The sequence below is a fragment of the Daphnia carinata genome, chromosome 4, assembly GCF_022539665.2.
Source record: "Daphnia carinata strain CSIRO-1 chromosome 4, CSIRO_AGI_Dcar_HiC_V3, whole genome shotgun sequence".
NCBI lineage: Eukaryota > Metazoa > Arthropoda > Branchiopoda > Diplostraca > Daphniidae > Daphnia > Daphnia carinata.
In genome coordinates this window covers 6202823-6221533 of record NC_081334.1, presented here as the reverse complement: position 1 = coordinate 6221533, position 18711 = coordinate 6202823, and the positions used below count along the sequence as shown (strand labels likewise).

The 18711-nt window shown below is 43.6% G+C and overlaps 4 protein-coding genes across 5 annotated transcripts; 3 read left to right on the top strand and 1 right to left on the bottom strand.

The window, feature by feature from the left end:
• Window positions 1–446: 446 nt before the first annotated feature.
• On the top strand, window positions 447–7303 carry LOC130687553 (uncharacterized). Its single transcript, XM_057510728.2, has 8 exons — window positions 447–700; window positions 809–919; window positions 1133–1236; window positions 2207–2283; window positions 2359–2473; window positions 3399–3583; window positions 3664–3907; window positions 4145–7303. Exons 1-8 carry the CDS (start codon window positions 604–606, stop codon window positions 7301–7303), a joined length of 4092 nt encoding a protein of 1363 aa, XP_057366711.1. The 5' UTR covers window positions 447–603.
• Window positions 7304–7977: 674 nt separating this feature from the next.
• On the bottom strand, window positions 7978–14907 carry LOC130687552 (phospholipid-transporting ATPase VD-like). 2 transcript variants are annotated; one of them, XM_059495172.1, is made up of 18 exons: window positions 14625–14907; window positions 14176–14486; window positions 13218–14027; window positions 12794–13142; window positions 12135–12725; window positions 11719–12062; window positions 11291–11644; window positions 11072–11227; window positions 10743–11000; window positions 10468–10680; window positions 10294–10405; window positions 10077–10231; window positions 9812–10014; window positions 9592–9715; window positions 9335–9492; window positions 9141–9245; window positions 8889–9076; window positions 7978–8824 (listed from the first exon to the last, which is right to left on the bottom strand). In XM_059495172.1, exons 2-18 carry the CDS (start codon window positions 14477–14479, stop codon window positions 8665–8667), a joined length of 4584 nt encoding a protein of 1527 aa, XP_059351155.1. In that variant the 5' UTR covers window positions 14480–14486; window positions 14625–14907; the 3' UTR covers window positions 7978–8664. The 2 variants fall into 2 exon arrangements, with proteins under 2 accessions (XP_059351155.1, XP_057366710.1); XM_057510727.2 differs by having other exon boundaries at window positions 11291–11641; window positions 14625–14905.
• A 567-nt stretch (window positions 14908–15474) lies between these two features.
• On the top strand, window positions 15475–16099 carry LOC130687186 (small nuclear ribonucleoprotein F). The gene is made up of 3 exons (XM_057510336.2): window positions 15475–15589; window positions 15660–15788; window positions 15915–16099. Exons 1-3 carry the CDS (start codon window positions 15584–15586, stop codon window positions 16044–16046), a joined length of 267 nt encoding a protein of 88 aa, XP_057366319.1. The 5' UTR covers window positions 15475–15583; the 3' UTR covers window positions 16047–16099.
• An 855-nt stretch (window positions 16100–16954) lies between these two features.
• On the top strand, window positions 16955–18363 carry LOC130687184 (venom allergen 5-like). The gene is made up of 6 exons (XM_057510332.2): window positions 16955–17122; window positions 17202–17372; window positions 17441–17522; window positions 17612–17747; window positions 17812–17951; window positions 18097–18363. The coding sequence occupies exons 1-6, from the start codon at window positions 17027–17029 to the stop codon at window positions 18198–18200; spliced, it is 729 nt and encodes a 242-aa protein (XP_057366315.1). The 5' UTR covers window positions 16955–17026; the 3' UTR covers window positions 18201–18363.
• The last annotated feature ends 348 nt before the right edge of the window (window positions 18364–18711 follow it).

Sequence of the window (18711 nt, the reverse complement as noted above, 5' to 3'; positions counted from 1 at the left end):
CCCTAGACTTTTTGGTAACGATACCCCCGCTATAGCACCGATGGATGGCAAGGCATACGAACGATAGGGGACAAAAAATCGATTGCGGTTGTTTTCCTACCGGCTGACTTGGTGTATGTAATGACCTTTTTTTTTTTTTTAGCTCGTCTCTTATGATATCAACGAAAAGATGGTCCCATCGCACAGGATCTCAATCTATCATAAAGTTTTACCTTTTCGTGCAGATCCTCGCGTCAAAAAGGCGTTCTTTTCTTGGAATCGAAATTCAAAAAGCCCGCCGCTATCGATTTGAACAGCGTCGAATGCTCGTTCGTTTTGTTATGTTCCTGGAACGAAACAACAAAAAATTTTTTATTAGATTGCAGGAAATTCCGCACATGACAATTGAGAATTACCGGTTCTCAAAATGTGCATCCGCGCTTCATTTTGATGTTTTTTCTATTTGATTAAATATTGAAAAAAAAAAATCAGGTTAGTGGAGAGGGCAACATTGGAGAGCGGAACTATTCAAATACTTTGCGTCTGTTGGTTCTGATGACGACGTGCTAAAACCGGCACACAGAGTGCACCAACTGGTGGCAGAGCGGCCGACGAGCCGCCGATATGAAAACATCGGCGGAATCGACGACGGAGAGCAGCGAATTGGAACGATGCGAAAGGGAATCACGTTCGCTAGCCTTGGAAAAAGCCTACGTGCACGGTACATTCAATTCAACAATATATATTAGAAACAAAAAACGAACATTGTTATGCTTCAGTTTACCTCCTAAGCTGCAGTAAATATGTCTATATTGAATATCCGTTACAGATGTCTACGACCAGCTGTCGCATCACTTCTCCGAGGAGCGCTACCGTCCGTGGCCGCGCGTCCGCCAGTTCCTGGAACAGCTCGAACCCGGATCCCTCGTCTGCGATGCGGGTACCTCCTCCTACGTTCAAATACTCTGCTATTCAAACAACGCTTTTCAAACACACGTAGTCAGATCATATCAAAAACATGGATAGGCATATTATTTACATTGCAACGGGAGAAACGAGGGGCCCCATATTCACCTTTAACACGTGCGCCTGCGTAGGATGTGATAACATTTTAATAACATAATTATTTGTTTCTTTTCTATGGACGCTTCAGGCTGCGGTAACGGTAAATACCTCCAAGTCAACCCATCCGTCTTCAAAGTGGGCTCGGACCGTTGCGCCGCCTCCGTCGAAGTTGCCCGCCGGAAAGATCACGAGGTATTGGTTCGCTTTTTTTTTTGTTTTACGTAGTGATACATGAGCTATGACACACCATCCGCTCCTTCCTTTTTCGGGCAGACAGTTCATCGAGCACAAGCCGCATAATGTATGTACATATTACACTATGGCGTATCACACAAACTTTGTGCGTTGAAAAAAAAAGGGAGACATCCATCCACATGCGAAACGCGAGAGTCAAACGGAGATTGATGAATCGATCGAGAGGCTACTGATGCGGGTGAAGTCAAAAAATGTCTTTCTTTTTTTTCCTTGTCAGATTGACACGAGAAAAAAAAAATGGCAAGTTCCGCATTCTACTCAATGCAAGAAAAAAAAAGTCTGGCAGTCGCATCTTCCCGTTCGATCGATATCTCTCTGTCCATATGTGTACACGCTTTTTATATTTGATGTACTACAGCAGACGAACAAAGAAATCCTAATGCATAATCCGAAGAGAGAAAATAAGGATTAGAGCAACCTTCAATTTCCTGCTGGTTGTCTGAGTTCAGTGCACTTACGTAATATGCCTCTTTTTTTTTTTAAACAATGAATATCAGCCATTAAAAAATGACACGTTTCCATAGAGGTGTAGGTAGATAACGTAGCTCGAAAATGGAGAGGAAAATATATAACTGTACTTACACATACTATTCCATGACTAAGTCATCAGGGCCGGCCGACAGGGGATTTCCGAGTCAAAAGTCTAACACAGGGGCTGCTGGTGCTGGCTGGTTTCGTCAATAATCAAATATTAAATGGGGTGTTCATTATTACACGGTCGGTGTCAATGAATGGACGGGGAGTTTTAGGTTTCTCCCCTTTAACTTTCCCGGATCTTTTATTGATTCAATAAAAATGGCGGCGTTTTCTAGTAGGGAAAAAAGGCCAACCGTGAAACGATTGTAATCTGTAAAAGGATTTCTCATACTTGAGGTTGCTTTTGTTTTGCATTATCGCCGATGAACAGGTGCTGATTTGTGACGCTCTTCACTTGCCGTACCGCGACGAGAGTTTCGATGCGGCATTGTCTATCGCCGTCATTCAGTGAGTCGATTCATTCCGTATCTCCTAGAAAAAAAAAGGGGGGAAACTCATCATTATCTTGTTGTGTTTCAAAAGTCACCTGGCGACGCGAGACAGGCGCGTGCGGGCGTTGAGAGAGTTGGCGAGGATTCTGCGCGTGGGCGGCCGCATCCTCATCACCGTGTGGGCCAAAGAGCAGCGGCATCGAAAGGTCAGTCTTAAAATTACGCGTGTAAATACATCAACAAGCTCAAATGATGGTGACATAAAAAAGGCATCAAAGAAGCTTGGAAAAGTGTTTGCTTTTCACTGGATCAATGTCACAGAACAAAAAAAAAAGATTCTTCCCAGACAGCAGTCGTGCATTAAAAGAAGCGTGGCGTCGACCACTTTATTTATAAATAGAGAAAGAGAGCGAGAGCGCAATTCACACGGCTATGTGAGTAGGCTGCAGTCAGCAACAACGGAGAATCAATAGTTCCCGTCCAGACTAGGGGAGCTTTTAATACTTTCCCTTTTTTTTTTCAGATGCTTCGTATGTGTCCCGATGTACGCAATTTTCGGTCGGGGCAATCAATAGCGCGGGGTTTGATTACACAACCTATCCATTGTCACATATACTCCTACAGGTTCCAATAGATCCACGTGAGCTAAATTGAGGTACTAAAAGGTTCTGAAGCACTCGGACGAATCGTGTTCATCACCCCCGCAAATGCAGCTCTATAAATCTGTAAACGCATCCTGAAACTATAAAAAGAAAAAGAAACTCGTAACTAGAGAGAGGACTCGCTTTTTTTTATTGGCTGCGGGATCTATCACGATGTCTACTTGTACTACTACACTTCCTCTAGGGGGAAAACGGCTGTTTCATTCGCTATTCTTTGCCTTCCATAAATGTCACCCTGAGCGCAAAAATCATCGCAAATCCCTCGACTATTACGATTTTTCCTGTTATCAAAAATCTAAATGAGATGCTAAAAAATAGGGAACTACTGCCTGTCATGCCATTAAGTTCAAATCAGAGAGACATGTGTCAGAGCTGGTTTACGTAACGATCTAGGGGAGTCGCTTGCTCCTTAGGAAACGAATATTTTTTGCTTGATAATAAACTAAACATGCGGGTTGTTTATCAACAGTTTGAATCGCAAGATATTCTCGTTCCGTGGCGCACACCCGACCGCTCCAGCAGCGAAGAGAAGGCGGAAGTGGGCGGGAACGAACACGAGTCCATCACGACCACGACAACGTCCGACGAGGATGTCACTCATTACCACGCCTACACTCAAACATCAGAGAGTGATTCCTGCTATTCGTGCAGCAAGTAGGCAAAAAAAAAAAAAAAAAAAATTAATTAGTTTGGATCAATCTATGTCATCTACGAAACAAAAATGAATCGTGTAGAAAGCACCTGGATGTCACTGGCGATTGCAGAATAAAGCAGCAAAGTCCGTCCGATTGTCTGACCAGCGGAGTCCCTTCCATTGTTGAGGATGCAGCGTCTTGCACGAGACGAAGACATCATCGTCCACATCATCACAAAGGACGATCCTTCGACCCACACCGGCCGTCTTGCAGTTCACAAAGTTCGTCCGACCTTTCATCGCCCAGCGACTCTTGCTACAGTTTCGTTCGCAAAGCTCTGCAAGTAATCATTTCTTTGTCTTTCATTCCCATCTTTTTTTGTTCACTCGACTTACACAAAAGGGAAGAAGATAAATAGTGTCAACAAAAAAAATAACGAGCGAACCACTAGAGAGATACGCATCTCATTAAAAAAAAGAACCCCGGGGGATCGATTCCCGCTGCAAAAACTGCACGGATCGATTTGGGAAAACTTCCGTCGTTTACATTATTGAATATGTTTTGTTTTTTATCGGGTTAGAAATTGGCGAGTACGAGACGGGCGGTAGGTAACGGACATCAACGGCGTTCGTGGTTCACCTTGGGCGAAAGTATCGAACAACAGCACGGAGCTTGGAGTTGCGCAGCGCTGGAGGCGACCGACCCGTCCACCGAATTGCCCATCGAGTTGCGTCATTTGGACTCGGAAGAGGACGGCGGATTGGGTTCGGCAACTGGAACGACGCAGACAAACGAGCGCATTAGTCGGAGTAGTCCACCATCTCTGGGAGGTGGCAAAGGGGATTCGTGCATTTTCTTTGGTACAGAACAGCCGGTAGTTGCCCCGGCCGACTCTTCGTCCAGCATCAGTCCCATTTTGCCACGACGATCTTCTTCCTCTTCTTTAGCTGCAGGGGGAGTGTTGTGCTCTTCTTCGGCTGGAACTCAACATCCGCATCAGCAGACGCACGGTAATAGGTCGCTGAGCCTCAGCGATTTGCTTCATTCTTTGCCCGTCTCTGTTAGTTCTTGGTTAAAGCACCGGCTTTCGGAAGAGGATGCCAGCAGTAGCCTCATCTCGCCCGGCAGCGAAATGGACCGGCCGATAGCTGCCCATTCGCCTCCGCCACCACCAACGGATCAGGACCAAATGCGTCGTCCATCCAGGCCTATGTTGACCAAACAAAAGAGAGTTGTCCAAATTTTCGAATCCTATTGCGAAGAAGAGGACGATGCAGGTTTAACAGTTCCTCCGACAGATGTCCTTCAACCTTCACTGCCAAAACAGCAACCCAGGGTGTTCAAACAAGGATCGATGAATGATTCGTTATTATCAGCCGACCGTTTGAAAGAGCGCGAAAATTTGAAGAAGAGTTTATTGCCGCGTCAAGTCACCTGGTCAGGTGCGCCATCTAGTTGTCCATTAATTGTACCGGTTGCGGAACTGGCCCCAAAACCAATAGCACCGCCACAGCCTTCAATCCCTCCGCCAGTAGCCAAACTGCCTCCGGTTCTGCGACCATCTCCTCCGCCTCCATTAGCCGCAACGTCCGATATTGGTGAAGCTCTCAAAGATTTCTCTTCGCTCCGCAACGGATTCGTCCGCATTTGGCAGACGCTCCGCGGTGATTCGTCCTCTTCTTCTTCTTCATCCTCCTCTTCATCCAAAGCTCATTTGTTGCTGGACGAGCGCAATTGCGACAAGCCCTGGTTGCTGGACTCTCCGACGTCTAGCGACGCACAACATCCGGCATCGAGTCGACCGTTGCCACCTGCGCGTAGGCCACCGTCCTTACTTGAAAAGCGGATCAAATCGTTCTGCGGATGGGGCATAGCGGAAGAATCGGCTGCCGGACCAATGAGCCCATCACCTAGACGTCTGCCTCCCGTGGCTACGGAGGAGGATTTCTTCAATTTCTCGCTGCCTCGATGTTGCGCCGATCAGGATCTGGCCTTTCCGCGATCGGTCCATCCGCACCGGCTGAGCTACCACCGCGAAGAAGGATCCGATTCGTCGTCCAAAGACAGCAGTTTGCAGAGTGACACCAGTGTCGACTCGGAAGACAGTTGCGTATCTGTCATTTACATTCCCAGGCCGGCGGATCCCAAAAGCGAACACGAGACGGCCGGATTGATAGTCGATCCATCTGTGGCTAAAACCCGGAATAATTCATCCAGCAGTTCGGACGGATCGCCTAAAGTCAAAGTCTTCCCGACTTTGCTTTCATTCACGTCGGAATTGGCGGAATCTGCGAATGCGGCGGCGGTTAAGAGTCCCGGAATGGCGACGGTTCAGCAAGAGGGCCAGCAGACGACCAACTCTCCATCCAAGAGACAATCGTGCCTTAGGCAGCCGGATGCGTTGGCCCCTTTGAGTGAAACCGACGACAAGAGCTCAACTAGATCGGAAACTCCGCATTTCCAGCAACAGACACGGCCCGTCCATCGGCTCCTCTCCTTCGAAGTTTTCAATCCAGAAACGGACGACATGGACAGCGACAGTGATTGCGGCGACGGCGGCAGCACGACCAGCGAAAGCTCGTCCAGCAATTCAGCCGGAAGCGTCATCAGTGTGGGTGATCCGATGTGGCCGGCGTTCCAGGATCGGAGACAAACGATTCTCAGCGGATCTTCACTGGACATCCAAACTTCTGCCTCTTGTGATTTGGTCAGCAGCGAACCGGCCGACAGTTTGATGAAGCAAGATTCCAGCGATAGTTGGCCGGCGTCCATCGAAGACCCATCGGCTCAATTGACGGGAAGTTCGTCGCAGACTTGCTGTTCCCGTAACAATCAATCTTCGCCGATTAGTTCGATAGCTACAGGACCGCTGGATTCTCAAGAATCCAAATCGTTAGGTGAATCTTCATCCGGCGGTAGCAAACAACATCAACAAGAAGTGCATTCGGATGTGGAAGAATGGAAAATACGAAGTTCGTTAGGACCTCTGGATGAATGCCACGAAGAAGAAGGTGCCGAACTCGCGGACGCGTTCCAGTACAATAAATCGCTCCAGCAACAGCAACAACAACAACCGTTGGTCGGGCAACAGCAACAATGGAAACTGGACAAAGTCAAAGGCTCCTTTTCAGCTTCGACGTCGAGTTTGGATTCTTCGATTAGCGCTCCGTCTTATTCGAGTGCCCGCCAAAGTTCGAGCGCTTCCGCCGTCAGTACAACCAGCGAAATGCGGAAGAATTCCGACGATTCGGCGGGATTCATGTCAACTCTTCCGCTCTTACGATCGAGAGGCGCAAATTGCGCTGCTGCATCCGTCGCTGCTTCTACTTCATCCGTGGCCGGATTCCGTCAAATTCCCTCCACCACCGGATCGGGCCCTTGTATCCGTACACTAGGGAACAAGACCATCAGTTCTGGCGACGACGAGTATTGCTCTAAGCCGCTCAATAAAATGCTCCTGGCCGGATGCGGTGGAGAACAGCGAAGCGGCGATCGCGATTCGTCGCTGAGCATTTCCACTTCGCAGGATTCGTTGCCGAGCGACGCCGCCGGAAGCAACACGGGCGATGGCGGTGGAGGCAATTCCGTCACTCTTCATCGTTACTATCACGTGTTCCGTCAGGGCGAATTGGACCAATTAATTGAACGTTATGTGGATAGTCTTCACATCATCTCTTCGTACTATGACAGGAGCAATCACTGCGTCGTAGCCGAAAAAGTTCAAGTTTGGACTATTTAAGCACAATTCAATTTGATTTTTTTCTTTAAAAATTACTATTTGCCATCTTTTACCTAGATTTAATTTTCAGCTCGTCTCCTCCGGGCATAGTTTCATCTCCTTCCGGTGTTAACATAAAGAAATCCCCCCAAACCTGCAAACAATTTCAATTGTTATAAAACATTAGAAAATTTGAAAGATACAAGAAAACAAAAACAAAAAAAAAAAAAGAGTTACCTTATATCAGTTGAATTTCTTCTCTAAAAAATTTTTCTCTGATCCTGTCAATCCACCAAGAAAATGCTCATTTTAAAACAATATATATATTTCAAACACACATGCACATCACAATTGTGGGACGCACATAACGCGCTAGAGGGCTGCAATGACGGCTCACGAACGAACGAAAAATCCAATTCGTTGCCTTTTTTCACAAACAAAAGAAAATTACGATTTAGTTAAGCCAAAAAAAAAATGTTCGATCAGCGACAAGGTACAATATGACAATTGGAACATGTTTTACACTAAAAAAAAAACGGAAAAATTAAAAACGGTAATATTACGTGTTTTTTTTCATAGGTAAATCGTTCAGGTATATCAGAAATATACCAAAGTCAACTAGTTTTTGGAAAGGCTAAAACAACGCCGACTGCTTTTAAGTTTACCTTGAATCGTTTTTTCCTGAACGCAGAGAGAAACGTGTGGTAAGTTAAAGAGAGATACCCTCTGCATCATTTCCCATTTGAATCGGGCGCGCTTGGGTTTTTTCCTCGCCATTTTTTTTTTTTTTGCATCTTGCACATGATTGTATAAATATGGCACGACAAGGAATTTAAGACCCAAAGGACAAACGGAAGAAAAACTGTAGTACACCGGCCATTGGACTTTTTCTTTTCTGCCCAGGTGGCAAAGAAGAATGGGGCAGCCCACATTCGAGATTGTTTATAGAAAGATGAAATGAGATAGGAATATAAGTTCGCGGTTGGTCTTACCCGAGGAACTATGAGGACCGGATGGGAAAAATTCCGATAGCGGAAAATGATTTTTCAACTAAGAAAAAAACAAAACAATAAAATAAAGCACCGAATCTAAAAATTTCTTTAAGGCACTCGTCGATTACGTCATTCCACCGCGTCATAGGAATCGTTGAAAGATGTGCTTTATTTTGTTATTAGTTTTTTTTTTCTTTTCTTCTAATGAAAAATAAAGAGATTCTCGCTAGTGCGTATTTGAAACCAATCGTAAAAAGTAAAATGCCGTTAGACGGCACAACAGATTTTGGCTAGCAAAATTCATCAGGTCGAGTGATTGGAAAAAAATGTCAGACTGAATCATAATAACTAAAAAAAAAAAAAGAAAAGCTTTGGTTACGAGCGATGATTCTAAGGGTCGGTGGTACGAACAACCGTCAAGCGCGTAGAAGTTCGTGACCAGGAGACTCTCAGGTCTTGTTTTTTGCTCCGTTCCGATTTCTTTTGTTCCAGCAGAGCTTGATGAACGACCGAAGGTTGAGTTAGGCAGAACAAAGCTTTAATGGTGAACCTGAGAGCAAAAAAAAGGGAATAGAAAGACGAGGTAATTGCCATGGCAACAAATTCCTTGTTACCTTGGGATGAAAGCCAACACGCAGGTGAGGATAAGAGTGACCCAAAAGAGTAACGTGGTCAAACAATGCTGCATAACCCAATATGGATTCGGGAGGCCGGGACAATCGACGCAAACGGCATTGTAGGTTAGGGCAAATCCCATGTAAAACGAGACGGACGCAAATAATGATAGGAAGTGAAGCCCAGTCTGAAAAATTTAAAAAGAAAGATAATGTAATCATGTAACCTAAAAAAATCTAGTTATTTATTACCCAGGATTTGAACTCGGATGCCATGTGTATCAACATGACAAAAATACAGGATGACGTCACCACTGTGCCAAATTCCCATAAATCGGCGACCGTGTCACTGTAAGCCTAAAAAAAATTGTTCACGAAAAAATCCGAAGAGCGAATCATATTAAAAGCCGCTTTCTTTCGTTTCGCCACCTATAACGTGCACTTACACAGTAAGCTATGAAGAAAATCACTGTGCTTTGATAGAGAGCGTCGATGATGTTCACCCAAAACGAGTGTGAGCGGTAGAGCTGCGCTTCACGCCCGACGGCGTATAGGGGCGGTTGAGAGAGAAGTAAGTCCGCTGAAGCGCTCTGGTCGTAGATCCCTGTGAACGCATAAAATATGGATATTAAAAAACACAAACCAATCCAGACGCATTACTGTTTTTATGCATTAAAATAAACTAGCAGATTATATAATTTACCCATGGCGAGAGGAGGGAGCGACGTGAAAAAGAGGTTGAAGAACATTAAATAAATTTGGTCAACCATCACTGTTCCTGAGAAGCCGCAGTACAACTGATACCAGAATATCACAAAGACGAAATTCTGTTGGGAGTAAATTTAAAAAAAAATTGATAATAAATAAAATTGTAATAAATGAGCCAAGTACAGCCGAAATGATAAAGCGTTGAAATAGCTTACGGCGTTCTTGTAAAAGAAGTACAAAACCATGCGAGCCAAACGGTCATAACACCAGTGGCCATGCACCAAAAGAAGACGCAAAAGAAAACTGAAGCGCGGAATTGCGAAATCCGAGGCCATAACGGCCTGCCTACCCTCTACACCTGATATGCCTATTCCTACATCTGCCGTCTGGATCATCGAGACGTCGTTGGCTCCGTCACCTAAGGATTAAGTAGTTTATTTTATTAGTTTTCAAACAGCCGTAAACTTTGTGGCGTTGTACCGATGCCAAGTGTGCGGATGTGTAACTGCTGCTTGACGATTTTTACAATAAACGCTTTCTGGAGTGGCGTAGCTCTGCAACACAAAACCGCAGCGCAATGACGCGTTAAATGGAGAAACGGTTTTTGTAGATTCGAGCGCTTGTCCAATATATACCTGTACACACAAGAAACATTTAAAATCAAATGCCTTATCGCATGTTTACGACCAGAACCTACAGCAATGTTTTCCCATCAACAACCAAAGCTTTACGCTTGACTACCATACTGGAATTGTCGGATGCCAGTGGAAAAAAGGACCGTAGCCTATTGCCTGTTTCATTCGCATTTGCTGTGAACGAGAAAGAGAAAATGAAATTAAAACTGAGAGATAAATGTATTACCGCGTCATACCAACAGTAACCAGCTCTCTTTGTATAGCGTCGAGATGGCAGTGGATGGCGGCTTCAGCCGCGTTCTTGCTTCTAGCGTTTAACTTGATCACTTCCATGTCGGCAGCGAACAAACTGCAGGCGTACGCTATATTGACAGCTGTTTCCTGTTTATCACCAGTAAGTACCCAGACAACAATGCCAGCCTTACGCAAGCAGCTTATAGTTTCAGGCACTGGAAAGGTGGGCAATTTTTTACATCACATGTTATGTCCAATTAGCTTCTATAAAACTCACCTTGATCCTGTAATTTATCTTCAATGCCAGTCGCTCCGAGAAGACTCAAATCCCTTTCTATTCGACAGTAGGACTCGTAAAGAAGGCGCTCGCGACCTTCAAGTGCAGCCTTTGCTTCGTTATGAGCCACTAACCAGTCGGCGAAATCCTCCTCACTAAGTACTCTTTTGGCCATGACCAGCGTTCGAAGGCCTTGCTTCGAGTACTGATTGACGTGATGTTCCGTCCTTTGAATAATTTGGTTCTCGGCAAAACTCTCTGTGTACACAAAAGAGGAAACACATTTCATTGATCATAAACGTGCCAATCATAGCCGAAGGTTTGCATACGAGTGTAGGCTAAGCGGGGAAGGATTGCAGAATCTGCTCCTTTGCAATAAACGACAATCTGACGTGTTTCTGGCCGGCGCAAAACGACTGACATCCGTTTACGAGTAGAGTCAAAAGGCAAAACTTCCAGTATTTCATACTCCAGCGTTCCTTCACCTGTTCAAGAAAGCATACGTCAAGGCTGTCCATATTTTACGTTTATGTTTTTTGCCATAATACCGGGTAGTGAAACGGCGACATGGTGGACGGACCTCTGGAACAAGCGGATGTTGTAACAGCAGGACGCATCAATCAATGCCAGTTCGTCGGGGCTTTCGGCCTCGTAAAAATTCTTCCTATCACTAGACGGCGTGGCCGGCAGTGAAGTTGATATGTCGGACGTAGGGGTGGATGATCGCCTTAAGCTGAAAAATGACTGGGCAGAAGCCAAGCTGGGCAACTGGAGAAAACGTGGCCTCAGAGGGGGAGCTGGCGATTCAGATGGTGTAGTTTCTGCAGAAGAGTCAATTGGCGATAGAGGCCGTTGAATGTTATGTTGATTGGACGGCCGGTAACGTGCTGAATGTCTTCCTGCTTTTACAGCAACAAAACGATAAAGATTCACATCAGTTTAAATTTTATAGATTGGCTAAATAGTGACATCTCACCAGAAAAGAAAGACAAATTTCCTGGTCGCTTAGGTGTTACGTTTGTGTGCTGGTCGAGGACGTTATTGGAATGCGGGGTGCTAGTCAAGTTAGGAGGAACCATTAACGTTGTGGAAGACATACTAACAGACCCCGATTCAATAGAAGGTGACGGTCCATGATCCGAGAAGCTTTCACCATCGTCGACAGCAATGTGAACAGAACAACCAACGCCCGAAAGTTCAATTTGGCCAACCTCATTCATGCGATCACGATGAGGTTTTTTTGCCACCACCACTGTATTGCAGACTGCCATCAACAGAAAGAATTCTTCTAGTCTTCTAGCTTGAACATTGATGTGAGGCCTAAGGTAAAAAAAAATAAATGACAGGGAATTAGAAAAAAATGCTAAAGACATGACACAAAATTCAGCCAACCTGCTCTCAACGTCCGAGTCGGAAGTTTCGTTGGTGGCTCGACGTTGGATTTCAAACTGTCTCAATTCTTCTTGCAGTCTTGGATTTGGATAAATCTTTTGGCGTTCACCGGGCTTTAAAGGAAGTACATCCTTGTTAACTTGCGGGTGATTGTAATCGATACCACCAACGGAACAGCGTCGAAAAATCATGTTGTTTTCAGTCAATGTGCCCGTCTTATCGGAGAAGATGTACTGAATTTGACCCAACTCTTCAGTAATGTTGAGTGCTCGGCACTCGATCGCTTGATTGGTGACTGGATCCCTCAAGTGGGGGTCGTTATGGATGTGAAAGATTTGCAAAAGCTTGGCTAGCTCGATAGTCACGTAGAGTGACAAGGGTATCATCACTTGTAAAATAATAACGTAGGTCCAAAAAGCAAGAAAAGCTTGATAAAACGGGTCGGGTTCGGTGCCGGCTAGGACATCCGCACCAGCATGAAATTCGACTAGTGGCAGAAACGGAACCGGAAGATGCGGTATGTACGATTTCAACCACAGTCCGCAGCCACACGCACCAGCTAGGCACAGCAAAACCAGAATCACCACACACCTGCGAAATATTCAGTGAGTCATTAACAGAATTTCTTCTGAAAACGTAAAATGGCTTATCTTATTTACCACACGACGTCGACATTCATGGCTTGTTCCAGCTGTGTACGCTTATAACGTGGGCCTCCGTGGTTAAGCATGGCCTTGGATTCGTGGCCAGCGTACACGACGATGCCCTCAACGAAGTCCGTATTTTTCAGAGCACAGTCCCTCAGTAAAAGATTTTCTCGGCCAACTGCAACTCGCGAACCGTCCGGATTGACGATGGCGCCATGGAATTGGTAGATCTTTGTGGTAGGTGCTTCACACTCGATGTGACTAACAAAATCTTTAGGCTGGAAGTGCTGCTGCTTAGCCAACATCATTTGAGGCGCACTCCTTTGCTTCAGATTGTTCTCTCCATCCAGATTGGAAGTTTCTGTCACAGTATTGAGGTAAAATAAGAATGATTAGAATTTGCGCGGACACGGTAACGGATTTCTATGTACAATACCGATGAAACAGAGCCCTTGCTTCTCGGAAGACTTGAGTAGGAGAAGATCTGCGGGAATGATTTCATCACAGGAGAGGTGAATAATATCGCCCACTCTCACTTCGGAGAATAGAACGCGAACGTAGCGATCTTCGTCAACTCGATAAACTCGGCAGGTCGAATTATTAATGCGCAAATCCGATTGTCGTCGTCGATAATCTTCGAAGGCGTCTTTGATGGCTGTTACACCCAGAACGAAGATGACTGGGATCATAGCTACCTCTTTGCCAAATGCGCTGATGGCAGGAATCCAATTTAAAAGCACGATGAACAAAAAATAGAGATTGGCGAAGCGGTGAAATTGCTCCAGCAAGTTTTTTGGAATGAAGGAGAGTGGGGTGTATTTAGACGTGCGAATGGCGTTGTCGGTGTAGGCCCGATTTGGATGATGCTTGGCTTTAATACCGGGCGGCACGATGTGATTCGGTACGACCGTGCGCATCCGTGGAGGCTCGGGAGTTTTTGCTTGTCTCCAGAAAAGAAACCGATTTACCCATGGGATTCGCGTCTGTCGAATCGTGTAAATCGATTCAGTTCGCGAGGCTTGGCGTGAGTGGCCTTTAGTGAAGATATCACTAGAGAGGGTTCGCGAAACCTGCCTGTTATGCCTGGTACCATGGGCCGCACCGCTTGTAGTTTTATCCTGGTGACCAGGGGGCAGGAGAAAATCAGTCCGAGATCCTGTCCGGCTGTGTCCTTTAGTTGCCTGGACTTGTTGATTAGGAATCTGACCTTGTGACAATGCTCTAGTGTGGCCCTGGCGTAAAATACCTGTTAAAAACATGAACACTTTAATAAATGGGAAATAGGTGGCAAAAAGAAAGTTGACAAGACGTCAAATCAGAGCTAAGTAATGTCGTTAAACATTGATGGGAAGTATGTAACTTTGAAGAATAGAATGATAGAATTTAAATGGTACCTGTATATGGAAGTTTTAGAACTGCTGGATTGGTAGAAGAAACGTCTTGAGAAGACCTCTCTGCCTTGTTCAATCCTGAAGCTGCCTCTAATAATCCAATTGCGGGAGATGGAGAAGATGGCTGTGGATGAAGCGTGGGATTTAATAAGGAAACACCAATGACACCATGACTTGCAGAGCGAACATGTCCTTTGACTCCACCTGGCCAACCCCTGCTGGGCAAGGGGTTGACAGTTTCAAGCTCTATAGGGGGTTGCATCACATTTGGAAAGACGTATGTGGTTCCCAACGAATCAAAATCCATACCTTTCCTAATATTTAAAACAAAAAATGTATAAGTTCAAGCATATTTGCCTCTTTTGGAATCAAGCTCTGACTGAAAAGCCTGGCTATCGGCAACTAAAAAAAACAATCAACGGCGGTGGGAAAAGGGAGAGTTATTTACTCACCAAACATCTTATTTCAACAGGAGGAAGGGAAAGACAAGACAGCTTGTTTTATCAAAATAGTTCCATGGCAGACTCAATTCTAATGTTTGTTCAAAGCAAAGTCTTGAAGGGTCTTTGAACAAACAGGAAGAAAAACAATCAAAAAGTGACGTCAAAGCTAAAAGAGCAAAATGAAAGGCAGAGTGTCAGCAACTTGTTGTGTCCACGTATAACGGTTCGTGACACAGCTGGGCAGAGGGATATATCCTTGGCGGTGTAAGTTGCACAGATTTTATCTCGGTATCGTACCTTAAGGAAATTGCGCGGAACGAACAGCCATACGAAACCGGAACCGGTTTATTAACCGCTCAATATGCTAAAATGTTTTGGAGGGTCGAAGCTTTTTAATGTTCTGCCTTCTAACAAACTGAGAGAGAAACGAAGGTGAATAGTTTTCTTTTATTATAGAGGGCTAAAAGGCTAAATTCAGCATTGTTAATTTGCCTTACACGAAGTCGGATTGGCACTTTGGCTACGTGCTAAACCCTTTAAACTTGTACGCAAAATAATCTACATTTATGGTAATCTATATTATTGCTCATAAATTTTTTGAGGAATTTGTTTACAAAATGAGATCAGTGACGGAAGTTCTCACTACGATATGGGACGGAGATCCGGGATCGTTGCTCCCAGTATCTGATTGCACAGTATTAGAAAGCTATATAAAACCAATTATCTTGTTAATTTTCTTTCTACAGTATTTCGTGTAACATCTTTTCTAAAATGAAAGGGACTGAAGCATAAGAAATTAATATTTTGTGTGTGTGTGTATTTCGAATTTATTTAGGCAATTTGGCAACTTCCTTAAAATATAAGCCGTGCGTTTTAGAACGACCGTGTAAAATAACGCTGTCCGCATTGGACTCTTGTCAAACATTCGATCTATTTGGTTAATTCGTTGAGGCAACAAAACAAAAGCCATGGCAGTAAGTAAAAAGAAGAAATCTTACTTGATGGTCTCCTCTAAAATTCAAAATGTTGATTTCATGTTTACAGGCCCCTATGCCCATAAATCCGAAACCTTTTCTCAACAGCCTTACCGGTAAACCTATCATGGTTAAACTGAAGTGGGGCCATGAATACAAAGGTTATTTGGTTTCAGTTGATGGATACATGAACCTTCAGGTAATCAACTTTAAAATTCTTTGCTAGTACAGATAGGATATTGAAAAGAAAAATGAATATGCCAGTTAACATGTGCATTGAGGTTAGCGGAAATTAACACTTTTTTCTTTCTCTATATTTGTATAGTTGGCAAACACAGAAGAATATATAGATGGGAGCTGCACTGGTAATTTGGGGGAAGTTCTTGTCAGATGTAACAATGTGCTTTACATCCGAGGTGTGGAAGAAGACGATGAAGAAGGAGAGATGAGAGATTGATTGCTGTTTTGTATTGAACTTCACATTCTTTAATACATAATGTCATTTCGTAAGCCATGGGATCCCAATTGCTACCAAGCAGGCAGGACAAATTATCAAGTATATTTTTGCTTCACCTTGTTTGTTTAATTATTAGTAGGATTTCAAGAAGAAGAAAAAAATTACTGTAGGTTATTGCCATAAGGACAAAGCAAAACCTGCATCGTTCAGACACCTGGAAAACTAAAATAAGACATCTCGTCTAAATAAAACAAACATAAGTAAACAGCACTGTAGAAACCGTAGAAAACAAAGAATGAAATGTTTTACCTAGTAAGGTGAAAGGGGTGGAATGAAGAAATAGTTTTCTAGGCTACCCGCGTCCCGCATGCTGGTTTTAGTGCAACTCAAATGGTTGTTTCTCTACTTGGCACCAGTTTTATCTACATTGTAATAAGTAAAAATAATCAAAATCCGGGAAAACCTTTGCCGATTGGTTCACGCTGGTACCAGTTGTTGTCATCAGCATATATAAGTAAGATTATGAATAATTCAATCATTTTTATGGTAGACAAACATGGCCTGTAATGGGTTTAACACTATCAGTTGAGTGAAAATGCGTAAATCCAGAAGTATCATTTTTCATTCAAAGTTGTACAGGCTGTTGAACTCCAAGGTGGACTTCTATCTACAACCAATCATTACGGTACCGGAAAGACAAATTGCATATTGGAGCATTTCGCGTATGATTATATGTAAGCATGCTTCAGGTGAAGGGGTCAGTCAACTTCTTGCTCTTCCCTTGATTAGAACAAACTTTGAAAGCTATGCATAATTATTTCATTTGTTTTAAATGAGCTCGCCTGGAATAGTCTTCACCTGCCACATCGGCGTAGCGACCATAGGCGACCGTACTATATAAAGTCGAACAGTTGCCTTCTGGTGATCATCTCTTCCTTACCTGTCTTCACGTTCTCCTAAATAACGCAAAAAGTCCGAGCATGTTGCGTTTTTCCGTAATTTTCCTTTTGGTTAGCTCGGCCATGTCTTTCGACTATTGTACCATAAGCGCCCAGAATACTATGTGCAAGTATAAGGCAAGTAACTATCACAAAACAATGTGACTTCATTTTTTTCGCGAAATAATTTTCTTAATATAATTTATGAAACGTTTAGCCAACATCGTACGGAACTGCGTGTATGAGGACCATTCCGTTGAATTTTACAGCTGCTGACAAAACTTTGATCGTTAGCATTCATAACCAACTGCGTCGTCGAGTTGCTAAAGGACTGGAAACACGGGGATCTCCCGGACCTCAACCAGCTGCTGCCAACATGAGAGAAATAGTACTTTGACATAACGATTGCTCTTTAGCTAGTTTGGCCATCACCTAAATCCAAATTTTCACACACAGACCTGGGATGACGAAATAGCTCTTATGGCCCAGACTCACGCGCAGCAATGCGTCTTCACTCACGATGCCGATCGAAATGTTGGTAAGTTACTGAAACACAATTCTTGGGGGGATTACCCCACAATGCTAATAATTTAAGATTGATTTAATCTTACAGTAATTTTGATTTAGCTCGCTTTAAAGTTGGTCAGAACTTGGCCATCCAATTTTCAACTAGAGAAATGAAGACGGCTAACTGGACAAGTATGATCCAAAGCTGGTACAATGAAGTAGCAATCATGAGGCAGTCTTACGTGACGTCCTTCCCGTAAGTCATTGAATATTAATTTAAAAAAATTTAAGTTAAGCATATCTTAAATGAAATGTCACAGTTCAAGCCCGGCAGGAGTGATTGGTCACTACACCCAAATGGTATGGGCAACAACGTTCAAGATTGGTTGCGGAATTGTTTCGTATTATGACACCAACTTCCAACCACAATATCCCTACAAACTATTTTACGTTTGCAATTGTAAGTCCAACAAAATACCTTTTAATTTTTTAAAATTTCAATTAGCCCTAATAGTGGTGGTGCAAAAGTTCCTACTATTTGTTGACCATATAGACATCTAGAAATATTATTGAAGCTATGGTTTTTTCGCGTGTATAATTTACAGATGCCATTGCTGGAAATTATCTCTCTTCACCAGTGTACAAATCTGGTACGGCTGCCACGGCTTGTCCATCTCCCACCGTACCCAAAGATGGACTTTGTGCGTGAAGAACCTAAATCGTTTTGACGCTGATCTTTATTACGGATGCTGGGGCATTTTAATGGAAAACATTTCTCATTGGGACATTTATAACAGGATTTTAATAGAACTTGATTTAAGTCTCTTCGTTGTTACTCTTGTTTTTATATTTAAATTTTTTTTTAGTCATTTTTTGTTGTTAAAAAAATAAAATAAACATAGCAATCCTTTAAAAATTTGTATTTTTATTTTTTTTTCCACCGCTTGTGCAGCGGCATTGCCACATCACCTTTCGGTAATGCAAGTGTAATGATACACTTGCAACTTGGCTAACCCAACCAATTAATTAAGTTTTAATATTTATAGGTTGACAAAAACAATCATTTCTATTTTGAATTTTGTGGGAAATAATATTAAGTTCACAAAAATGGGGTTCGGAGTGCCATAGGTTTGCAAACATTTCGTCAAAAATGAAAAAGGAAGCCTGAAGTGACCATGGTGGGTGATAGGCACACCATGGATCGTACAAAAGGAAGCACC

Bases quoted from the DNA above. Each gene is read 5' to 3' on its own strand.
- LOC130687553 (XM_057510728.2), top strand. From the start codon at position 604: ATGAAAACATCGGCGGAATCGACGACGGAGAGCAGCGAATTGGAACGA. The intron at 701-808 runs GTACATTCAATT...TATCCGTTACAG, and splicing joins GGAAAAAGCCTACGTGCACG to ATGTCTACGACCAGCTGTCG. The intron at 920-1,132 runs GTACCTCCTCCT...TGGACGCTTCAG, and splicing joins ATCCCTCGTCTGCGATGCGG to GCTGCGGTAACGGTAAATAC.
- LOC130687552 (XM_059495172.1), bottom strand. From the start codon at position 14,479: ATGGATTTTGATTCGTTGGGAACCACATACGTCTTTCCAAATGTGATG. The intron at 11,228-11,290 runs GTATTATGGCAA...TTTCTTGAACAG, and splicing joins TGTCGCCGTTTCACTACCCG to GTGAAGGAACGCTGGAGTAT. The intron at 11,001-11,071 runs GTATGCAAACCT...TTGTGTACACAG, and splicing joins TCCCCGCTTAGCCTACACTC to AGAGTTTTGCCGAGAACCAA.
- LOC130687184 (XM_057510332.2), top strand. From the start codon at position 17,027: ATGTTGCGTTTTTCCGTAATTTTCCTTTTGGTTAGCTCGGCCATGTCT. The intron at 17,123-17,201 runs GCAAGTAACTAT...TGAAACGTTTAG, and splicing joins ATACTATGTGCAAGTATAAG to CCAACATCGTACGGAACTGC. The intron at 17,952-18,096 runs GTAAGTCCAACA...TATAATTTACAG, and splicing joins ACTATTTTACGTTTGCAATT to ATGCCATTGCTGGAAATTAT.
- LOC130687186 (XM_057510336.2), top strand. The intron at 15,789-15,914 runs GTAATCAACTTT...ATATTTGTATAG, and splicing joins ATGGATACATGAACCTTCAG to TTGGCAAACACAGAAGAATA.